The 19,581-nt window shown below is 42.4% G+C and overlaps 1 protein-coding gene across 1 annotated transcript; it reads right to left on the bottom strand.

The window, feature by feature from the left end:
* Window positions 1-5,745: 5,745 nt before the first annotated feature.
* Window positions 5,746-18,745, bottom strand: UBE2J2 (ubiquitin conjugating enzyme E2 J2). The gene is made up of 7 exons (XM_048824959.2): window positions 18,532-18,745; window positions 14,066-14,196; window positions 13,771-13,811; window positions 12,696-12,798; window positions 12,433-12,571; window positions 11,673-11,753; window positions 5,746-9,533 (listed from the first exon to the last, which is right to left on the bottom strand). Exons 2-7 carry the CDS (start codon window positions 14,194-14,196, stop codon window positions 9,249-9,251), a joined length of 780 nt encoding a protein of 259 aa, XP_048680916.1. The 5' UTR covers window positions 18,532-18,745; the 3' UTR covers window positions 5,746-9,248.
* Window positions 18,746-19,581: the final 836 nt, after the last annotated feature.

Consider the following 19,581-nt stretch of genomic DNA (forward strand, 5'->3'; position numbering starts at 1 on the left):
AAAAAAGAAAGAAAACAAGGGGGCGGGATCACATTCTAATGAGCTGTCAAGCCTATTCTCTTCACATTCCTATTAGAGACGCCCAGTAAGTGGACCTGGCCCTTGTGCCAGGGAGATTTAAATCAGCACCCCTCACCACACTCCCCTTCATTATCTCAGAAAAATCGCAAAACTGCCCCTGGGAATGTGGCAGCATTAGAAGTATGTGGCTTGCAATTGAACTCAGCATCACAACAGACACACATCCAGATGTCAGGGCTCCTCTTTTCCTCTCGATTCAACTTCACTCCATGCAAACGTTTTTCTCCAAACCCCCTCACATTCACCGTGCCTTTAAATAAAGGCCGTGTCGCCATTCCCCATTGCCTTCCCGAGGAAGATCTCGAAGCACTGGGCGGACGTGTGTGGACACGTTGTGTTAACCAATGCCATGCGAGCTAGGGAATAACAACCCCCCCCCCTTTTTTTTTAACAGATAGGGAAACTGAGGGACTGACCAGTGAAGTGGCACAAAGTTGCCCAGCAAGGCAGTGGCAGAGCTAAGAATAAAATTCAAGATGCCCTGACTCCCAGTCCTCTGCTCTATCCACTAGAGTACAAGGCACTTCCATTTTCCTGAGTATGACTCCCTTTCATGACTGAGATTATCCTCCAAGTAATGCAACTTAGCACTTGCACAGCACATTTAAGCACAGATCTTAAAGAGCTTTACAAAGGTTGGCCAGGACCCTTACTCACCACTTTGCAGATGGGGAAACTGAGGCAGAGAGCATCAAAGCAACATTCTCCTCCCCACCCACCCACAAATCAGAGGGTGAGTCAGTGTCAGAGCTGGGAGCACAAACCCAGATCTTTGAAACACAGAGATAGAGAAGCTAAACAGTTAACAACCTATCACCTCCCCCCCCCCCCAGCTCACATTCCATCAAAACTATGTGGCAGTCTTATTTGTTAATAATATTTAACTTTCTTTGGCGCCTTCTCATACTTAAGCCCCCTTTTCAGGTTAGTTGTAGACAAGCCATGAATTTGTAAAAGTGCACTTGATGACACATTAATAGGACAATCTGTCATATTGCAGCTAAACAGCCCTGACAGATCCACACACCATGGCAAGAAATGACATTCTCGAGGCTGGAGTGGGGCGATTTCTTTTTTAGTCTGCTGGTGCGGGCTGTGCTGGGCTGCACGCAGTGTCCCCTTTCTCATCCCTAGCGCCACATGCTGAGGGCACCCTATGCCCATGGGAAATCCGCTAGGGGCTTGGAGAAGGAATCCTACCCTCCCACCCCAAATCATTAACAGATCCTACTAATGGCCTATGCCCTTCTCCACAATAAGCTGACCCACCCCCCATCCAACCTCTCTTGCTGATGCAGAGACACAAGCAGCCTGCCCCACTCAGTATAAGAGCACCCCAGCAGCTCCAGGGCACGAACCTTGCGCACCCATGCAGACATAGGACAGCATCCACGCAAAGCAACACCAGGCCACCCACCCAAACAGAACCGCTTTGCAGCTCGCGGCACCTTCCAGCCAAGGATCTCAAAGCACCTGAAAACACAAAGCCTCATACCCACGAGGTAGGCAGCATTATACCAATGTTACACTGGGGGAAACTCACACACAAGAGTGAAGGGAGCCACGCACTGGTACATAGAGTCAGGAATAGAAGCCAGGAGCCCTGGCTCCCAGTCCCCAGCCATTATCTATGGGATTTCTAACAGTGAGGATTTGGAGCAAGCCGCATTAGCTTCTCAAATGTTGGGGAATTTAGAAATAGCGGAGCTAAACATAGCTAGCAAGCAACAAGCTAAGAACGTGCATTGTCAGACGCATATGTTATTGAATATTAAAGCCACCCAAACTAGTTGAGAGGGAGAATTTTTCCCAGCTTTACCCCCTTTGGAAATTGTACAGTCATGTGCTCTGGTCACCACACCACACCCCCTCCCTGACTCTCATGAATCTTTACCTCTGTGATTCACCTTTACTTCCAAAGTCACTTTATCTTGCCAACAATGACAGGGTGGCAATTTCCAAATCTCAAAAGATATGAAGAAATTTGGAATCCCCCAGGCACTGCTTGCTCCAGATATAGTCAATGGGGCCTAGACCCTAGGCCTGGGTACTAATGATCCTGCTTTCCATTTGCTAATGCGCTAGTGGGCCCCATACATACACTTCTGCAGGTGCCAGGTTACACTGTTGCTGCATGGACTATATAGATCTAGAGGAGAACAACTTGGATCAGCCCTGAAAGCTGAGGTCTTTGGCTTACCGATGCCCATATCCCATTGTTTAAACCCAGTCACAATTTGGGTGCTTACACAAGCAGCTTCACAGTCCTAGGTCAAAGGGTTATAGAAAGTCTGAAACAAACAGCCGCTTCAAAGAAAGGTCAAGGGTTTCGGTTACTGCAATCACTTTTCATAACATACTTTAGCATGACAGAATACGCCACATTCAATATTTCGGGAAGTCTCCTTCCATGGATCCCTTGTACACTTCTAACATAGGTTTCAGAGTAACAACCGTGTTAGTCTGTCTTTGCAAAAAGAAAAGGAGGACTTGGGGCACCTTAGAGACTAACCAATTTATTTGAGCGTGAGCTTTCGTGAGCTACAGCCCACTTCATCAGATGCATGCATCTGATGAAGTGGGCTGTAGCTCACGAAAGCTGATGCTCAAATAAATTGGTTAGTCTCTAAGGTGCCCCAAGTCCTCCTTTTCTTTTTGATTCCAACATAAACACCCTTCTATTCTCCACCCATCTGGTTCCAGATCTCATTTAGAAAGACCTAGATGGTGTTACAGTGCCACCCAGTGACTAAAGCACCACAATTCAAAAGGCACATCTAAGCCAAGACTCAATCTTATGATATTGGGCATTACTCTCGAGTTTCTCTTGTCATTCTGTGTCCTTAAAACACGATCAGGAATCTGGCATGGGGAAAAGGACTCAGAGAATCTCAGTGAAGGGCTCCATGTTTTTATTTTATTACTAATTTTGAAGACAACGAAATCCAATGGAATGTTTTTAAAGGTTATAGGAGCAATAGGGAAAGGTGCTTTTGTTTGTTCCCAAGTAACTTTAAAAACAAGTGATTTAAATTAAAAAAATAAAGGGACCATTGGCAAGCAATTAATGAATCGCATAGTCTGATAGCTTTTATTATCTTGCAAGAATGAGAAATTGCCAAATTCTTTCTATTTCAAAGCTACTGTAAGATCAAGAAAAATTCTCAATTATTTTACAGCATACACCCTAAATACATAATTACACAACAGGTCAGAATGGTTCATTATGGAAATGGGACATATGGGGCGGGATATTTAGGGCCCAGTCCAACTCCCACTGAGTCTTTCCATCTTCACTGGACCATTAACCAAACTGGAACAATCCTGTAATAAGAGGGGAAGGGGTTAAAAACCCTTTGTAAACATTTACTCATTAAACCAGAATAGCATCAAAAGATCTGTTCCCATCTCCTGGAGTATTACACATTAAAAAAAAATTACCTAAGCAGAGATTTCTCTGATAAACGGAACAGTGAATGTTATTTTTATGATTTATGGCTTTTTTAAAAATTCTGGGCTTTTGATGGAAGGACACACAACCTACAAACAAGGAATTTAGAGTGAGGCACACTTTTCCTTCCCTACCAGTTCCTTTGCTGTTGTTTGGTTCCATAGATGTCAACAGGTGAAAGCTATTAGCAGGGATAATTGGAATGTAGAAGATGGACACACTTTTAGCCCCTCTGAAATGCAATGAAGTAGATGTATTTTCCAGTGTGACTGCAGGAAACCATTATGTCTTTCTTAAAATTGAGACTGTCCTTACCAAACAGGAACAGTTCTTGGTAACTGCAACTTCCTTATCCTAACAGTTTTCTTCCTCTCTGCTGCAGGCAGGCAGGCGGAGATCAATTTCTCACATCCTCTACTTCCTCTCTCTGACTTTCTGCAACTGAAACTTGCCATGTTATGGTTCTAGTGGTGTGTCACCAATGCCCCCTACTGGCTAGATTCACATCTAAGCATTCATACAGCTGCAGCAAAAGGAAAATTATTCCCCACATTTGTGGCAAAGAGGGGTAGTTTTGAAGAATGACATGAGGGGTTATCCTCCCACAAGACCCAAAATTTTGGGAGGCTACAACAAGTGATATAGTTATGAATATGTATTTCACCTCAGAAGCAGGCCTTATGTTTGGGCCGTGGCTATTGGACTCAATGTCTCGGATGCATTATCTATTAAATTCACAAGTACTGGCAGGCTCTGGATCCTTTGTTTAGGGCAGCCGAAGTGATGGGTGCTTCTGTCCTTCTAAACAACCAAGTTCAGAAGCACTCCAGGGCTAAGTGCTCTGCACACACATATGCTGTTCTAGTCTTTATACAATTCTTTGGACAAAAGTTAGGAATGCAGGTATCTTGAAGAGGAAAGAACTAGTTTAAGGAAACTGGGGAAGATACAAATGGACCACAGTGTCTTACTGGTGTGAATCCAGATCAAATGTATTGACTTCCATGGATTTTCTCGAGTAACAAATGCAACATATTAGAATTAGCCCATTATTACAAACTGCTAAATTCTATAGAGTAGAAGAGCTGTAGCTCACGAAAGCTCATGCTCAAATAAATTGGTTAGTCTCTAAGGTGCCACAAGTACTCCTTTTCTTTTTGCGAATACAGACTAACACGGCTGTTCCTCTGAAACCTGTAATTAAAAGATATGTGACACAATGCCATTAACCTGTTTTACCTAGCACATAACTTGAGGATGGAAATAGCCATCTACTATAGATGCAGGAGGGAATACTGGGAACATGAAATATTTTGTTTCAGACTGAGAAAGTTGTGTTTTCAGAGAGACAAGGCGGGTGAGGTAGCCTCTTTTATTGGACCAACGTCTGTGGGCGAGAGACAAGCTTTCAAGTTTTATTTTTAGTCACCTAGGACCACTCTGCTCAGTATCTAAACCTACGCTATCCCTCACTCAACAGAAGGATTGCCTCAGACGGAAGACAAATTAGAACTCATTGTCCTTTTTCTTATTGCACCATTTCATTCCTTTCTCAGATGAAAGACTGATGGGTATGTCTAGCTGGATGCTGTGCTCCAACCACAGAGGTGGCTGCATTGCAGTGGTGACAGGATATTGATGAATAAAGTTTGCATAGGAATTGAGGCACCTCCAGGCATAAATGGACTAGAGGAACAAGGTATTAGCTGGACTTGGAAAATATATGGTTTATTAGAAGTTTTCACAGGGAAGTGTTTGGGCTGACATGAATTGACTAAACATGAATGAAGCACAAAGTTGAAATGCAGTTTTCTCTCCCAAACCCAGCCTCAATAAGCTATTTCTTCCTTACCTTTACCAGGCTACACACTGTTGGCATTCAGAGATGCAGATGTGACACTAGTTTGCTCAATCTTACGTTTATTTGTAGTTATTCCTCGTCAGGATTTAAACGTGCATCAGCAATATGAGCTGGCATTTCTGCATTGTAAAACCAGATTAGTTACAGTAGAGCATGAAGAACAACAAACATGAGATGCTCCACTAATGTACAGAGGAAAGCAACAATTTGAGATGCCAGTCACACACACTACTTTTGGCAGAGTAATTCACTGAACTAAAGTAGCTGCTAAACATTAATTCCTGTACTTCGTAGAGGTTAGTGCACCTGAACATCCTATGTCAAATAAACCACCAGATTGAAGCCAAGCACCTGTCATTTCTAAATTGGTTTATTGAACATCTTTTCTTCCAAAGTCATCATTAAAAATAGTATGCCAGATGTTTTGTCATTATATTTAAGTGGGGATGTTGTCGTCAGCACCTGTTTTCTCAGTGGCAAAAAGTCAGCTGTCTTTGCCTTAGAAATAGTTTTCCTGTCCATCCAACATCTCCAGCTTTTTCTCCCAATGTTCCCTTTCCCCCCCCGCAAAAAAAAGGTCCCATAGAAAAACATGCATTTTAAACATGAGTAGTTTGGTTTTTATTATGAATGGATAACTTTACAATGCAGTCATTTCTACTCCTCAAAAACATGCTTCAAGTTTGCAGCTGAGGCATCAAGAATAGGTGGTGATGTAACTTTCGTGAACTGAATACTGGGGAAAAATTTAATCACACACAAGTCCAAAACCTGTAATTCCGAAAAATTTAAGAAGGCTACAGTTGAGATGTCTCGTGACCCAAGAGAGGTGCAAATCTTTCCCACCAACTGTGCACTGCAATCCTACAGCACTCTAAAGAAATGCAGCATAGAAGTGAAGGGTCAAGACACCATTTGTTCCAGTATGACGCACAAAAGGACAACTTTCAGTTTTATTATGTCATTAAGATAACATACTGCCTCAGGGCATGATATCAACATTTTTGCATGGCAAAGAATGATTAATTCCATCTACTGACTTTGGTAACAAAATCAAAGTTCGGATACGGCATACCATAGGAAATACTATTTAAGTTCACTAAAACCTACCCAGGAAGGGATAAATATTCTGCTACCAAAGGCAAGGACATGTACCAAAACATTGGGAGGGTGCAGCAAGTCTGCTCGTGTTTTCACAGGTGGCCCCCCAATCACTACCAAGTCTTTTCATCCTTCTTCAGGGTGTTCAAGAAAAATCACTAACCGGAGATGAGCTCCACTTTTTTAAAAGAATCAAGAATTAAACTTTCAAAAAAAAAAATGCAGCATATTTAGGGTTCTTTAGTAATATCAATTTTGCGTTCCCAATTGAGGCACTTTAAAAAAAAAAAAAAGGACTCCACTTTCAAATACCCAGGGCTAACTGCGAGGCCAACTTACTGCCATGCAATAAAAGTGGTGGATTTTTGAACAACATCCTCCTGATGTTATTAATTCTTTCACCTACAGTACCATACACTCACACAGGGCATGAATGTACCACAGCCGAGGTCTCCTTGCCTTGATCTTCATTCCTGTGGCCCAAAGAGCCTTCATGAGAGAAAGATACACAATGCTGGGTAGCAGTCTGCTTAAACATCTGCCTATAGGGAACGACAATGGTAGCAAAAGAAGGCATAACGAAAAGCCTGAAATGTATTTCAATGTTATGATGATATAAGAGGCAGCTCAACCTTTGCTACAGATCTGTATACTTTGCAAATCAGTCTTTAAAACCATAATTGCAGAAGAGACAAGACAACATTTCTTTTTCCCAAGACTGACAGAACTGAACAGTTTCTAGAAACAAAAGATACAACCAGAGCTTCTCTTTACAAGAGCAGATTAAGCACATACAAGAGGCAAATTAAAGAGCAATTATAAATAAAATTTGATCAAAAACAAAACCAATTTTTTAACAGTTTATAAATACATTTTAAATCAAGCCCAGCACACGCTCTCCTCCCACCTCCAAATAAGATCTGTTTTAAGACGTCTTTCGTCTGGAGCTATTCTGTTAGTTCTGCTAATCCATACCTATTTCAGAGAATTGGTCACAGCACATATTTTCTGATTATCTAAGCTACATGGCTCATGGGTTTAACACTCCTCCCCCGCAATCCAATAATTTCAAAATACCAAACAGAAAAAAATCAAACATCAAAAACCTGCCAAAGGAAACAAAACAAACAGCCCAAATAAAACACATTCTTAAATACATGAGGTAACATTTATTGGGCTCTTTAGAACATTTTAACACAATATGAGGTTAGGCGCAGAGCTTTCCATTCTGCCAACTTCTTTTACAGTCTTTGCTAGATCATAACAGGGAATATTTCATTTGCTGGGTGACTAGAAGTCATTGCCAATTATGAAAGGCACAGTAAGACTGCCTTTATGATAAGTCACAGCATTTGGACAAAGTCATAAGGATTTTCCCTTAATTACAATTTTTAATAAAGTCTGAGCTGTAAAAGTAGCATTTCTGTCTGTAAACTACGCAAATAGTTTTAGTACATATTCATGCTACCATAACCTCGTTACCACCCACTGGAATATAATCATCATCCAGTGGACATATGCCATGGCTAAGAATTAAATTGAATAGAAGCAGAGGGCTTCCATAATTCAAGCAAAATAAGAAGTCTCTTAGAATAAGGTCTTTTTGTAATGGAGTTTGAAAACAGGGTCAAGTAATTTAAATTGAACTGATTACAAATAAATGGCTTAAATTTACTGTAATTAGAGCACTTCAGAGGAATCCACTAGTCTTCTGAAAAGCTGGCTCAGTATTCAGTCTCCTTTTTCTTTCCTCATTAGGCCCTAAAGGGGCAATGTCATTTCACTCACCGGAAAACCCAGAATCCAAGGATATTTCTTCTGAAAAAATATACGACATTCTTCATTGTTCTTTGCAGATATTTTAAACAGAACAGTGGCAAACATGTTTTCTTTTTGAGCACAAGTTGTTTCACTTTTAAATCACACTAATTTCCAAAATGGAAAATTGTAATTAAGGAAACAAAACCAAAAAGTTAAAAGAAAAAACTGCTTATGAGCACCACCACTAAACCCATTTTAAATGCTTTTTGAGTGCAAATGGTTTTCAAGGGCTGGCAACTGCACTTCTTGTAGCCAAAGTAAACCTTCTTAAATGTTACTGTGACAATTTAGACAAAACATATTTAACCAACACACATTGTGTTACTTTCCAATTCATCTAATCACTGTTACTGACTACATATGCAATGACATTCATTCTCTATTACAAAGTGAACTAGCTGCTTTCTGTAACATCAACGTTCACATTAACCAGGCCTTTTGGAAGTAAAGTCAGTGAGGAAACTTGCACTTTACTCATTCCAAACTTGTACCATTTGACTCTTCGCAAATGAAATTCTCAGCTGAAAATGTACGCTGAACATATGATATGCATCTTCAAGTGTCATATTTTAAAAATTGTTCAATCTGGTAAAAAGCCTCATTTACTTAAAAGATTTTTAATTTCAGAAAACAAGGGGGTAAGTGCTATAAAAATCAAAGCATTCAGAATGCCAGTTTCACATCAATAATGCTTTGACTTGCTAGTGAACCACTTAAAACTGTAGTGAGGACAAAGGAACTGTGAGCAGAACACCTTTTTCTTCCCTAACAAATCACACCTGCTTCATTTTCCAAACTAAACCCATGAGCCAACCAATATATTACCTGCATCATGGTAGCACAAATATTTATCCCAGTGTCAAAGTCTGATGCCCAGAGTCCCACTCATTCTGCAACTACCACTAATTTGGTCTTGGACTTCTGTTATGTTCCTCATTCTTGCGCTATGCTTCTCAGTACATACTTGACTGTGTAGGCAAAGGCTGCAAAACCAACTATAACAAACAAGTTCGCCAAAGCTCCTCCTAAGAGTCCATGGTTACGATTGGCCTGCTGAAGACCTGGGTGATTAGCAGCTGCCAGTGGTACATGCCCATTAAGAAGCGGTATTCCATTTTGACCATGGTGTGCTTCCCCATCTGGGACAACATCCGGTAACGGGAGGGGTGGAGGTCTGTTATTGAGCTCTTCTTGTGCTTTCTGTTTTTGTTTGATCTCCTGGAGGAAAAAAATGAGAGGAATCATTGGAAGTGAAGTGGATTAAGCTTTCTGCCAAGTCACCTTGTGTCTTATTAAAAAGTCTATCCATCCAAAGAAGCAAAACTGATGCAGAAGATATTCCTTCTTAATGTATATCCAGGTGCAGCTCCACAGAGACAGCTTCTTGCTCATTTGTTATCCATAATGAAGTTATAAAAGTTAAGAGATGGAAGGTCATGTAGTCATATAGATCCCATCTAGTCTTGGATTGTTCCATATACTATATTTTCCAATGCTCTGTATCACTTTAAATGTCCTAAACAATGGGGATTGCGCAGTTTCTCGAGGTAACTATTTCACAGAGTAATGAACTTCACTATTAGCAACCTTTCCATAATATTCACCCTACATGTTTTTCTCTTAATATAACCCGATTATTTATTTATATCCATTTGAATAGACCTAAAAAAATTCTTCACACTCTTTGGAGGTTTACACCTTCAAATATTTGCAGACAATAACTATGAGATCTTTGCGTGGTTGTCATGTAGCCAAACTAGGTTTAGTTTTTAAATGTTCACTTTTAAAATTTTAAACCAGGTGTAGAAAACGTATAATTTGAATTTTTTCTGAGAACTGGGACACATTTTTTCAGAAAAAGTCTTTTAAGACCCCCTCTATATTCACCACCATGAAGACCCTTGTGTGGCAAAATGTAATTCAAGTACTTTTAAAGAGTTATGAATAACCCAACAATTCTCAAAGAACTGAAACGGAAGAAACAGGAATCCTTAGAGCATCGTCTCATGGTTAGGGCCCCAAGTAAATCTCCTGGCCCAGGAGGCTAGCCCCCGCCCCCTGGAGATACACCGCCACGCGAGCAGGGCTCTGGGCAGTGGGGCTGTGCGCTCACGCAGGGCAGCATGTCTGGCTCTGACCGGGCAGCGCAGCTGCCAGACATACTGCTCTGAGCAGCATGGTAAGGGGCCGGGGGGTTGGATAAGGGGCAGGGGGTCCTGAGGGGCAGTCAGGGAGCACGTGGCAGTTGGATGGGGTGGCGGTTCAGGGGGGCGGGGGGGACGGCGGTCAGGGGACAGGGAACCAGTGGGGTTTGGATACGCGTGGGAGTCCTGGGGGGCCTGGCAGGGGTGTGGACAGGGAGCGGGGCAGTCGGGGGGGTTAGATAGGTGGGTAGTTCTGAGGGGGGCAGTCAGGGGGTGGGAAGTGGGAGGGGGCAGATGGGGGTGGGGGGGCAGGCTGTTTGGGGAGGCACAGCCTTCCCTATCTGGCCCTCCATACGGTTTTGCACCCCAATGCGACCCTCAGACCAAAAATTTGCCCACCCCTGGTATAGATACTCATGTTCTGACAACAATATCTTTACCACAATAGGGTAGCAAACTGCTTATCTTAATCATTTTGGGACTATCAGGAAGAGAGCATTGTGAAGGACAGAGGATTTCACGTTCTCTGGTAACTGCACTAGCTAATTATAGGGAAAGCAGATTCCAATGATTCAGTCCAAGACTAATTCCGAGGGGAGGAGGAAGTGGAGATGAGACCCCAGAGCTCAGAAGGCCCCAAGGGAAAAAATGGCAACAAACTGCACTATGGAATGCACACAGATGTGTAACGGATAACGTAGGTAATCAAACTCTGAAGTTTAGATCTATTTAATGCATTGTGTTTCAAAAGCCCTAATGGGAGATCTGGACCTACTGACTGATTACTCTGCCCAGAAATTCCCTTTGTGCCTATGAATACTGCTAACAGCATTAGCCAGGCTCACTTTGTGCTTCCCCATGCTTGCATCCAAATTATGGCTGCCTCCTCTCTACGAGTCCAATGGAGGAAGTGCTTTCTGTAGATTCTCTCCCTTCTCTAGCACATCTACATTGGACAGCTAGAATCTGTCCCTAAATGTATAACTTTTGATTCTCCAAGCAACAGATCTTGGTATCTAAATACAGAATTTTCTAGCTAGAAAACCATGTTTCTAATTTTTGTACACTGAAAAATCAGGATGCTTTAGAGGGGTCTCAAATTGGACACCTAAAAGTGACTAGTCTCTTGAAAATCTTGGCCAATGAATTCGCATAATCTGCATATTTACACAGCAATGAAACGTGAAAACAGAAATAATCAAATGAACTTTACCTCCACCACTTCAGGGAACAGCTCACAGAAGACTTTATCTTTTAAATTAAATGCTAAGCTTTGTGCAGCAAGCTGTCTTTTCTATGAAGGGAACAAAAAAGTAACATCAGTTTGAAATATACATTAAGCCTTAACACATCTGGAGGATATTTCACATAAGAAGAATGCTAAAAAGGTGCTAACCTACTACTTTATAATATTTGTAGCTACTTCACCTGTGTGAATATAGACTCTTTGGTAATGACTTTCTATAAACCCTACTCTTCAAAAGTTCTTAACTGCATTTTATTTTAATGCTTTTCCATTCTGTGTCTGCCCAATGGCGATTGGGGGAGGGGAGAAATAGTCCAATAAAGTAGCTACATTTTATGGAGAACCTTCACTTCAAATCAAAAGGTCTTGTCCAGAAGGGTGCATGAGAAGAAAACGTTACAAAATCCCTCCCTTGGATTTGAAAGATTGACCTATTCAGCATAAAATATTCAACATAAAAAATTAGCTTTCAAGTCAGAAGCTGCGGCACTTAACAGTTACATTTCCCACCTGTGATCCAAACCCTTGACTTATGCTCCTTTAAACACCCTCATCTTCTCATCTGTCCTATGACCAAACTAAAAGGCAGAGCCAGGTTTAGAACCTGTGACTGCTGGATTCCAGTCTCATGCCTAACCACTGGGATGTGCTTAACATACCCTGACCTGAACAAAAAAATAAATTATTAAATTAAAATTAAAAAGATATGACATTATTAGGAGCTTACTGTGAATTCTGAGGTTTCTATGCTGCCCAGTGTGGGGCCCTTTTCCACCATAAAACTAAGGAGGCCTGTCAAGATTGTTGAGACTGACCAAGCTGGATTCCATGTATCAGGGTGGAAATCAGTGATTGAAAGACACAACCTTCAAAAAACAAAACAAGCAGTGCACTTTATTCCTTGCCATTAGTAAAAATGGAAAATAATGTTACATGTGATACAAGTTTCAAAACAGGTGTTAATTACAAGTATTAGAAGACAATCCTTACCTTGTATTGCATTTAAATCTTCCATTAGGCGTTATCATATAAATACTAGGAGGTTTAAAAGGAAATTCTCTGGGGAAAATTAGTTTCCCATGATAATAGCCACCTGTATTGTATAAAAAAAGGAAAGATTTGTTCTGTACTAAGGAAATGCTTTCCTCAAATACTTACAATGTTGCAGCAAATAAGATTTAAAGGAACGTTTACTATATACACACTCCAAAATTTAAAAACTAATCAACTTAGGCCCTTCACGGATACAAATGATCGTCAGTACCTTTGGGAAAGACCCATTTTGGAGGTACTATTATTTTGTCATCTGCATAAGGCAAGCAATGTTTTCCAATTGTCAAGTCCTTATTTCATCTACATAGGTTTCTCCCTAAATGTATTTAAACACCACATCTGCACAAATGGAAGGGTCTTGCACGCTATCAGCATGCTGGACATTTTAAGTCCACTGAAAAATCCAATTTCAGAAGCAGATCCTTTAGGTGAGGCCGGAATATACAGTGAATTATAATACTTAGGCAAATTAATTAGATATGATACTCAGCCTCTCCAGGGATGACATTTACAAAAGGAGTATGCCTCAACTCTAATAAGAGCAGAGTATGTGATAAGCCAGAAATAAGTTTTATTAGTGCTTTCAGTTTTTCTTTTTAAAGTAAAAACTGACAATACTTGATATTTTTAACATTGTTCATCTTGGCTACCAACCAACTGGGCTCCCTCTGCTTTCCAGGAGATCTGTGGCAATCACTAAAAATCAGACTTCTTTAAACAAAGAACTAAGGCTGCCATACAAAGAAAGATCAGAGAGAACTGGGCTAAGACTTTGATGAACACTAAGGGATTTGCTAGAATTACGTTAGAGGACAACCCTAACACTATCTCATTTCAAGAGGCTATTACGCAAGTCAAAGGCAAGTATTACAGTTTTATGATTGAAGTAAATCGTTATGCTCATACACTGCAAACCACTTCTGTTACATACGACCCATTCATACAATTATGAACTACTACTACTCAAATACAGATAGCAATATACATGCTTTTGCAACAAGCTAATGTTTACCTTCATATGGAGTCATTTCAGGTCCTCGTACAACATAGTGCCTAAAGGAACACAGGAATTTTGTATTAGAGGGGGGAAACTTAACACCTTATGCGCATCAAATTTCCAAAGGGAACACAAATTATAAATGGGTTTATCACCTCAGCTCAACAGCTTCATATTTGTCTCCCTTTACCACCCCTCACACCAAAAAAAGATTCCAATACAAAAATGAAGGTGTATATGAAGCTCAGACTTGACAATCCAGATGGTCTGGCTCTCTATGCTTGTAAGAGCAATTCATTCGGATTCTTACCATTCAAGGATATTGGATGGGAGGGGTTCAGCACAGATATAAGGCACTGGATCTTTTTTAATTCGAAGGTAGTCCTGCTTAAGTCTCTGCGTTGCTGTTGTTGGTGCTCTCTTATTACTGTTGTTGCTCATCTAGGTTTTTAAAAAATTATAAATAGACATGAGCTCAGTATAATCTTACCAGTAACGTGGTTAATGAAAGAATCCCCCTCAAATAAACGGTGGTCGCAACTTGTTCTTGCTGTCTCACCAACAAGACAGAGTGCAGTCAACAAACTAAATTCCTGTCAACTAGCATTAGACCAGGGGTAGGCAACCTATGGCACGCGGGCCAAAGGCGGCACGCGAGCGGATTTTCAGTGGCACTCGCGCTGCCCGGGTCCTGGCCACCGGTCCGGGGGGCTCTGCATTTTAACTTAATTTTAAATGAAGCTTCTTAAACATTTTTAAAACCTTATTTACTTTACATACAACAATAGTTTAGTTATATATTAAAGACTTACAGAAAGAGACCTTCTAAAAACGTTAAAATGTATTACTGTCATGCAAAACCTTAAATTAGAATGAATAAATGAAGACTTGGCACACCACTTCTGAAAGCTTGCAGACCCCTGCGCTAGACTTTCTGATCCTGAGGACTCAATGCAGTTAGTTCTGTTTAAACAGATTAATGGATACAAAGGCTGGTTTGAACAACGTAACATCGTGCTTTGGCATTTCTGGTACATCAAATACAACCGAAGAGCTAGTCTGACCCTGATTTTATTTGATTATCTCCAGTACCAAGAAATAATTTGCTTTGTATGTTTATTTTTTCAAAGAGGGGGGCAAACACTCCTCTTAATGTTTTTGAATTCTGAGCCAAGGACTACTTTGCACAAACTAATTTTATTTTTTATTTATATTCTAGGAGCACCAAAAGGCTCCAACCCCATTGTGTTAGGCACGACACAAATATAGAATACAAAAAGCACCTAACTCAAAGACAAGACAGATAAGTTGTCGAAAGTACAATACAATTTCTTCCCAGTTTTCCCTTTGCATAACAACCCTTCCCCCGCTCCGTCCCAATCCTCCTCATCTCCAGCTGCCAGTCAACCTGCCTCACAGTCCCTCATGTCCTCCTTGCATCCTCGAAGTAGGAAAACACTCACCCTAAACCTACTTCAAACCACCTTCCTTTCTGAATAGCTAGTTCTCCAGTGATTTTCCACTTTTCAGACCTGAAAGCTTTTTAAAAGAAGTTCCACTCAAACCTCTACGTATGGTGGATTCTTAAATATCAACATCACCACACTGTATGCACAGATGGCAAATTTAGAACATCCTGTTAGCCAGCCAGTTTCCAGAGATAATGCATTCATGGCTCAGATGTTTCTCTAAACATTAAAATCAAGTAGAGGAGACTGTTACAAGACAGTAGCAGTTACTGTTAAGACAAACAAAAATACACTACATGAATGGCTCTGCATTATGCAAGACACCTTGAAAAATCAATCTAGTTTTGTGCCACAGCACAAACTGAACAGATTGTGATGGCTGATACTCTTGACATGCTAAGCACAAGATCCGCACAGCAGGGCCACTAGAAAGATTACTAAGGGACACTGTGCACATGAATTTTAACACATTTTTTATACACTCAAACTCTTGCATACCTTTTTCTACTTTGACTTTTAAAATAATGTCCCCAATGGAGAGAAGAAGCAGTCATGTATTTGTAATTTGTTATCCTATAAGTTTCATAAAAACTAATTAGTATGTCAATGTATTAACATAGACCTATTTTCTCTCCACAATCAATGTTATCTAAAAATTAGAAATGGAAAAACAAAACATACATTTTTACTGAACACAGTTTGTGTAAAGTTGAACCTCCAGCCATCTGGAGCGGGTTTTTAGCAGCTAAGTCCCTCAAGAGTTGAATTAATTTCTTGATTCAATATGTGTTTAAAGCAAAATTAATTTTTATCTGTGCTGCTTTTGACTCTAAAAAACTTTGAAACCCATTACAAAGCATACTTACTTTTGGGTGAAAGATGCTAAAATAAGAATGATGTTGTCTGCTTTAAGACCCATTAAATCAGCAGAAAAGGAGTTTTGAAACCAAACTATGTGCCCTCAGACGCATATACAGCTCCTACTGAAATCAAACATGTCAGTAACAAAGTGAAGTGTCATGTCTCTCCTGGGAAGAAGGGAAGCAATACCCTTCTCAACTAACATCTCTAGAATATACACCAATTAAAAGACTGCCATTCAACTTTTTTCATATAATAAATCACAAAATCAAGCAAGTCACTTGGCCTTATTCTTGGAAGTTTGACAACTTTTATAAAGGTATGAGACACTGCTCATTTAATGCTGTGGTAGGCACTGAAGTAAAAAAAATCCCATAGACAATTTTCAGATTTTATTAGGACCATACTATTACATGGTGTCCCTTGAAATCTGACGAGTGTACAAATGGATGTGTTCTCCCAAAAGACCAGTTTTGTGTGCCTTAGGATGAAATAAAAGAAATACAGAGAAAATAACTGTGGAGTGTGGTGGGGTTTGTTTGTTTGTTTCTTTTTTAAAAAGGAGAAACAAGTTAATTCTACAGGTTGGACATGAAGCCCCAATTTTGGGAATTGAAATAACAAGCAGAGAAATTTACAGCTGACTGATGCTAAGGATGAACAAATCAGTACTCAAGGATATATCACTCGTAGGCTGCATTCCAAGGGTGGTTGACAAAGCTTGCTAAAGTTTCTGTTCTACCTAAAACAATGTTATTGCTGGTAAGGATGTGGGCTACCACAGTTAGTTTTTACTAAGCTGCAATACCCTCTAAATGGATTTCTTTATCTGTGAATGCCAATTACAACATTGCCCAGGGAGAAATACTGGTCAAATTAGTAAACTTCTGTTTTGGGGTTATACCTCATGTATGAAATGAGCAGTTAGATCCCAGCTTTAAACAGAAAAAATTTTCTCCAGGTCTGAAGACATCTAATATGGATATTAATTATGTATTTTATTAATCGACAACAAGTGGTAACACCCTATTTTTGACAGGAGCTAAGGGGAGGTAAATGAAGTTCTGGGGGGAAGAAATTAAAGATGAAGAAATTAACATCTCAGACTTTAATTCAAAAATTTATTCAACATAGGTGGAAAAAAGCACCAAAGCCTCTGTTTGATCCACATTTGCTAAAAAACTGACCTTCACACTGCATTTTTGTTTTGTCTTTATTCCTGCAACTTCCTCCCTGGTAAACCAAATGAGATTTCTGATTCTGCAAACTGCTCCACATGGGCAGACCTCTGTGCCCCCATGAAGCCCCAATGTAGGTCAAAGGGGGTTCACCCACACAGAGAAACTTGCATGAAGCTGGCCCAGTGAGGTATTTCATTTGTTATAATTGTACTGTGTCTGGCAGTCGCAAGTCTTTGAGAATGGTGTGCCTTACTACTTATCGGTTGCATAAAAAATACAAAAAAAAATATTGTAGCACCAAATATATTTGTATACAGTATTGTTGGCTTCCCTCACAAATAGAGACGCTTATAGTTCCCTTATATTAAAAGGAAAACATTTACAAAACTGAAAAGAAACGTATCTGGGATATTTTAAAACACATTCAATGACAACAACTTTTGTTTGGAATCAGACTTCCCTTTGTAGCGTTTCTAAATAGCTTACATAGATATTTGTGTGTCTAAGCGCCAAAAGCGGGACCCAATCCTGAAAACCCTTACTCACTTGGCTATGGGTCTGCAGGGTCTTACCTGATGAACGCAGGTAACCAAGGAGAAAGTGATGAATGTTAGCCAACAGGTCTTCAAAAGACCTTTGCTAACAAATACACTATTTAAAAAAATAATAATTTCTAACCTGACAGTTTTCCTTGACAAAAGAGCTTCCACCCCAGCCCCGTAAGAAACTCCCTGGGATAATAAACTGCTCCCCCACAAAGATTAAACAGCCAGGAGGAAATGTTCACCGGCAGGTGAGGAAACGACACCACCAGGCCAGGGGAAAGTAAGGGAACACATCCCGGCGAGGAGCATCCGCGCTGCGGCGGGCTTGACCCCTCTCCCCTTCTCCTAGCCGGGGACCGAGGGGGCCTCACCGCCCGCCCGTTCACAGGGACCGGCTCCCCGATGCCCCGCCAGGACCCAGCAGAGTCTGGGGGGCCGCAGCCCCGCAGCGGCAGTCAGAGAAGGCCCCTCAAGCCCAGACACCCCAAGGGAGAGGCCCCGGGAGAACGGGCCCCCCCCAGCGGGCTCTGCCGGGGAAGGGCGCAGCTCGTCGGTGCCGGTACCTGCCCCGCAGGCCCCTGCCCCGCCGGCCCCTGCGCCTCCCCCACCCCGCGGGGCTCCGTGCCCCCCCCCCCCCCCGGCCGGCCCCACACTCCCGCCGAGCGCCGGGGCAGATCCCCGACCCCGACCCGCCCTAGGCCCGGCCTGGACCCCGCGTACCTCTCGCTGCTCAGGCGGGAGCCTCGGCCGCTCCGTCCCTCGGGGAAGCTCCGGCCGGCCGCAGACGGCGGGGAGGGGGGACAAGGAACGTCAGACGGGACAGAGCAAGCGCCGGGATCCGGGTCCGTCCGCTGCCCCCCTCCGCCGCCGCGGCTATCCAAGATGGCCGCCAGAGGGAGGCGGAGCCGGGCCAGAGCCGGCTTCCCCTTCCGGGAGGCGGGACCGAGCGCGCCTCTTGCTCCTTCCAGGGGAGACAGAGCCTCCCCACTTCCGCCCCCCGCTCGACTTCCGCTTCCGGTCCCTAGCGGGCTTCCGCTGGAACGGAGACGCTCCTTGCGGCGGGGGAGAGTCGGGCGGGCTCGGCTCCGTGGCGCGGGGAGCCCGGCCTGGCCCATCCCCCCTTTCCCGGCCCGTCCCATCAGCTCTGGGCTTCCTCCGCCTCACGACACCGGGATCTGCCGCGGAGCAACGTTCCCGGTTCCCAGCCCCAGCCAGGCCCGCGCAGCAGCGGTGTGACTGGCAACTACCCCGGGGCGGGGCGGGGCGGGGGGATCTCTCGTTTTTTTGCCGTCGGGTGTCTGAGCCTGCAGGGCCCCCGTCTGCTATCTGCCAGCGCGAAAAACTAGGATTTTAGCCTTTTTATTATTATTATTAAAAAAAGGGTGCTTATCCCACTTAACGTGACTCCAGGAGCTGGGGCTTTAAGGCAAGCTCCAGACGCGGCAAGACTTGCAAGAAAATCAGAATCCTGGCAGTGCCGCCATTTTTTGCAGGCTCCTGTTGCGTGATGATGTCATCGTCACGTGGGGCATCATTTGTGCTGTGGCCCGGTGGTGTTGCATTGGGCTGGCCTTGGTACCCTAGCGTCATCGGATGCCGTTGCCTCCGTGTGCATTACATACATTACGTAATATTTGCTCCGTGGCACGATGCGGCTGTGGCAGACCAGTGTAATTTCCTGTTCAGGGGCTGCGATATCTACCCATCTGTGGTGCTGTTGTACTATGATGTGTTTGTATAGATACATTTGCACATGACCTGTACGAAACT

This window comes from Caretta caretta, chromosome 18 (genome assembly GCF_965140235.1).
Source record: "Caretta caretta isolate rCarCar2 chromosome 18, rCarCar1.hap1, whole genome shotgun sequence".
NCBI classification, from domain to species: domain Eukaryota; kingdom Metazoa; phylum Chordata; order Testudines; family Cheloniidae; genus Caretta; species Caretta caretta.

Bases quoted from the DNA above. Each gene is read 5' to 3' on its own strand.
- UBE2J2 (XM_048824959.2), bottom strand. From the start codon at position 14,196: ATGAGCAACAACAGTAATAAGAGAGCACCAACAACAGCAACGCAGAGA. The intron at 12,799-13,770 runs GTAAACATTAGC...TATACAATACAG, and splicing joins TGAAATGACTCCATATGAAG to GTGGCTATTATCATGGGAAA. The intron at 11,754-12,432 runs GTAAGCTCCTAA...TTCCCTTCATAG, and splicing joins TAGAAACCTCAGAATTCACA to AAAAGACAGCTTGCTGCACA.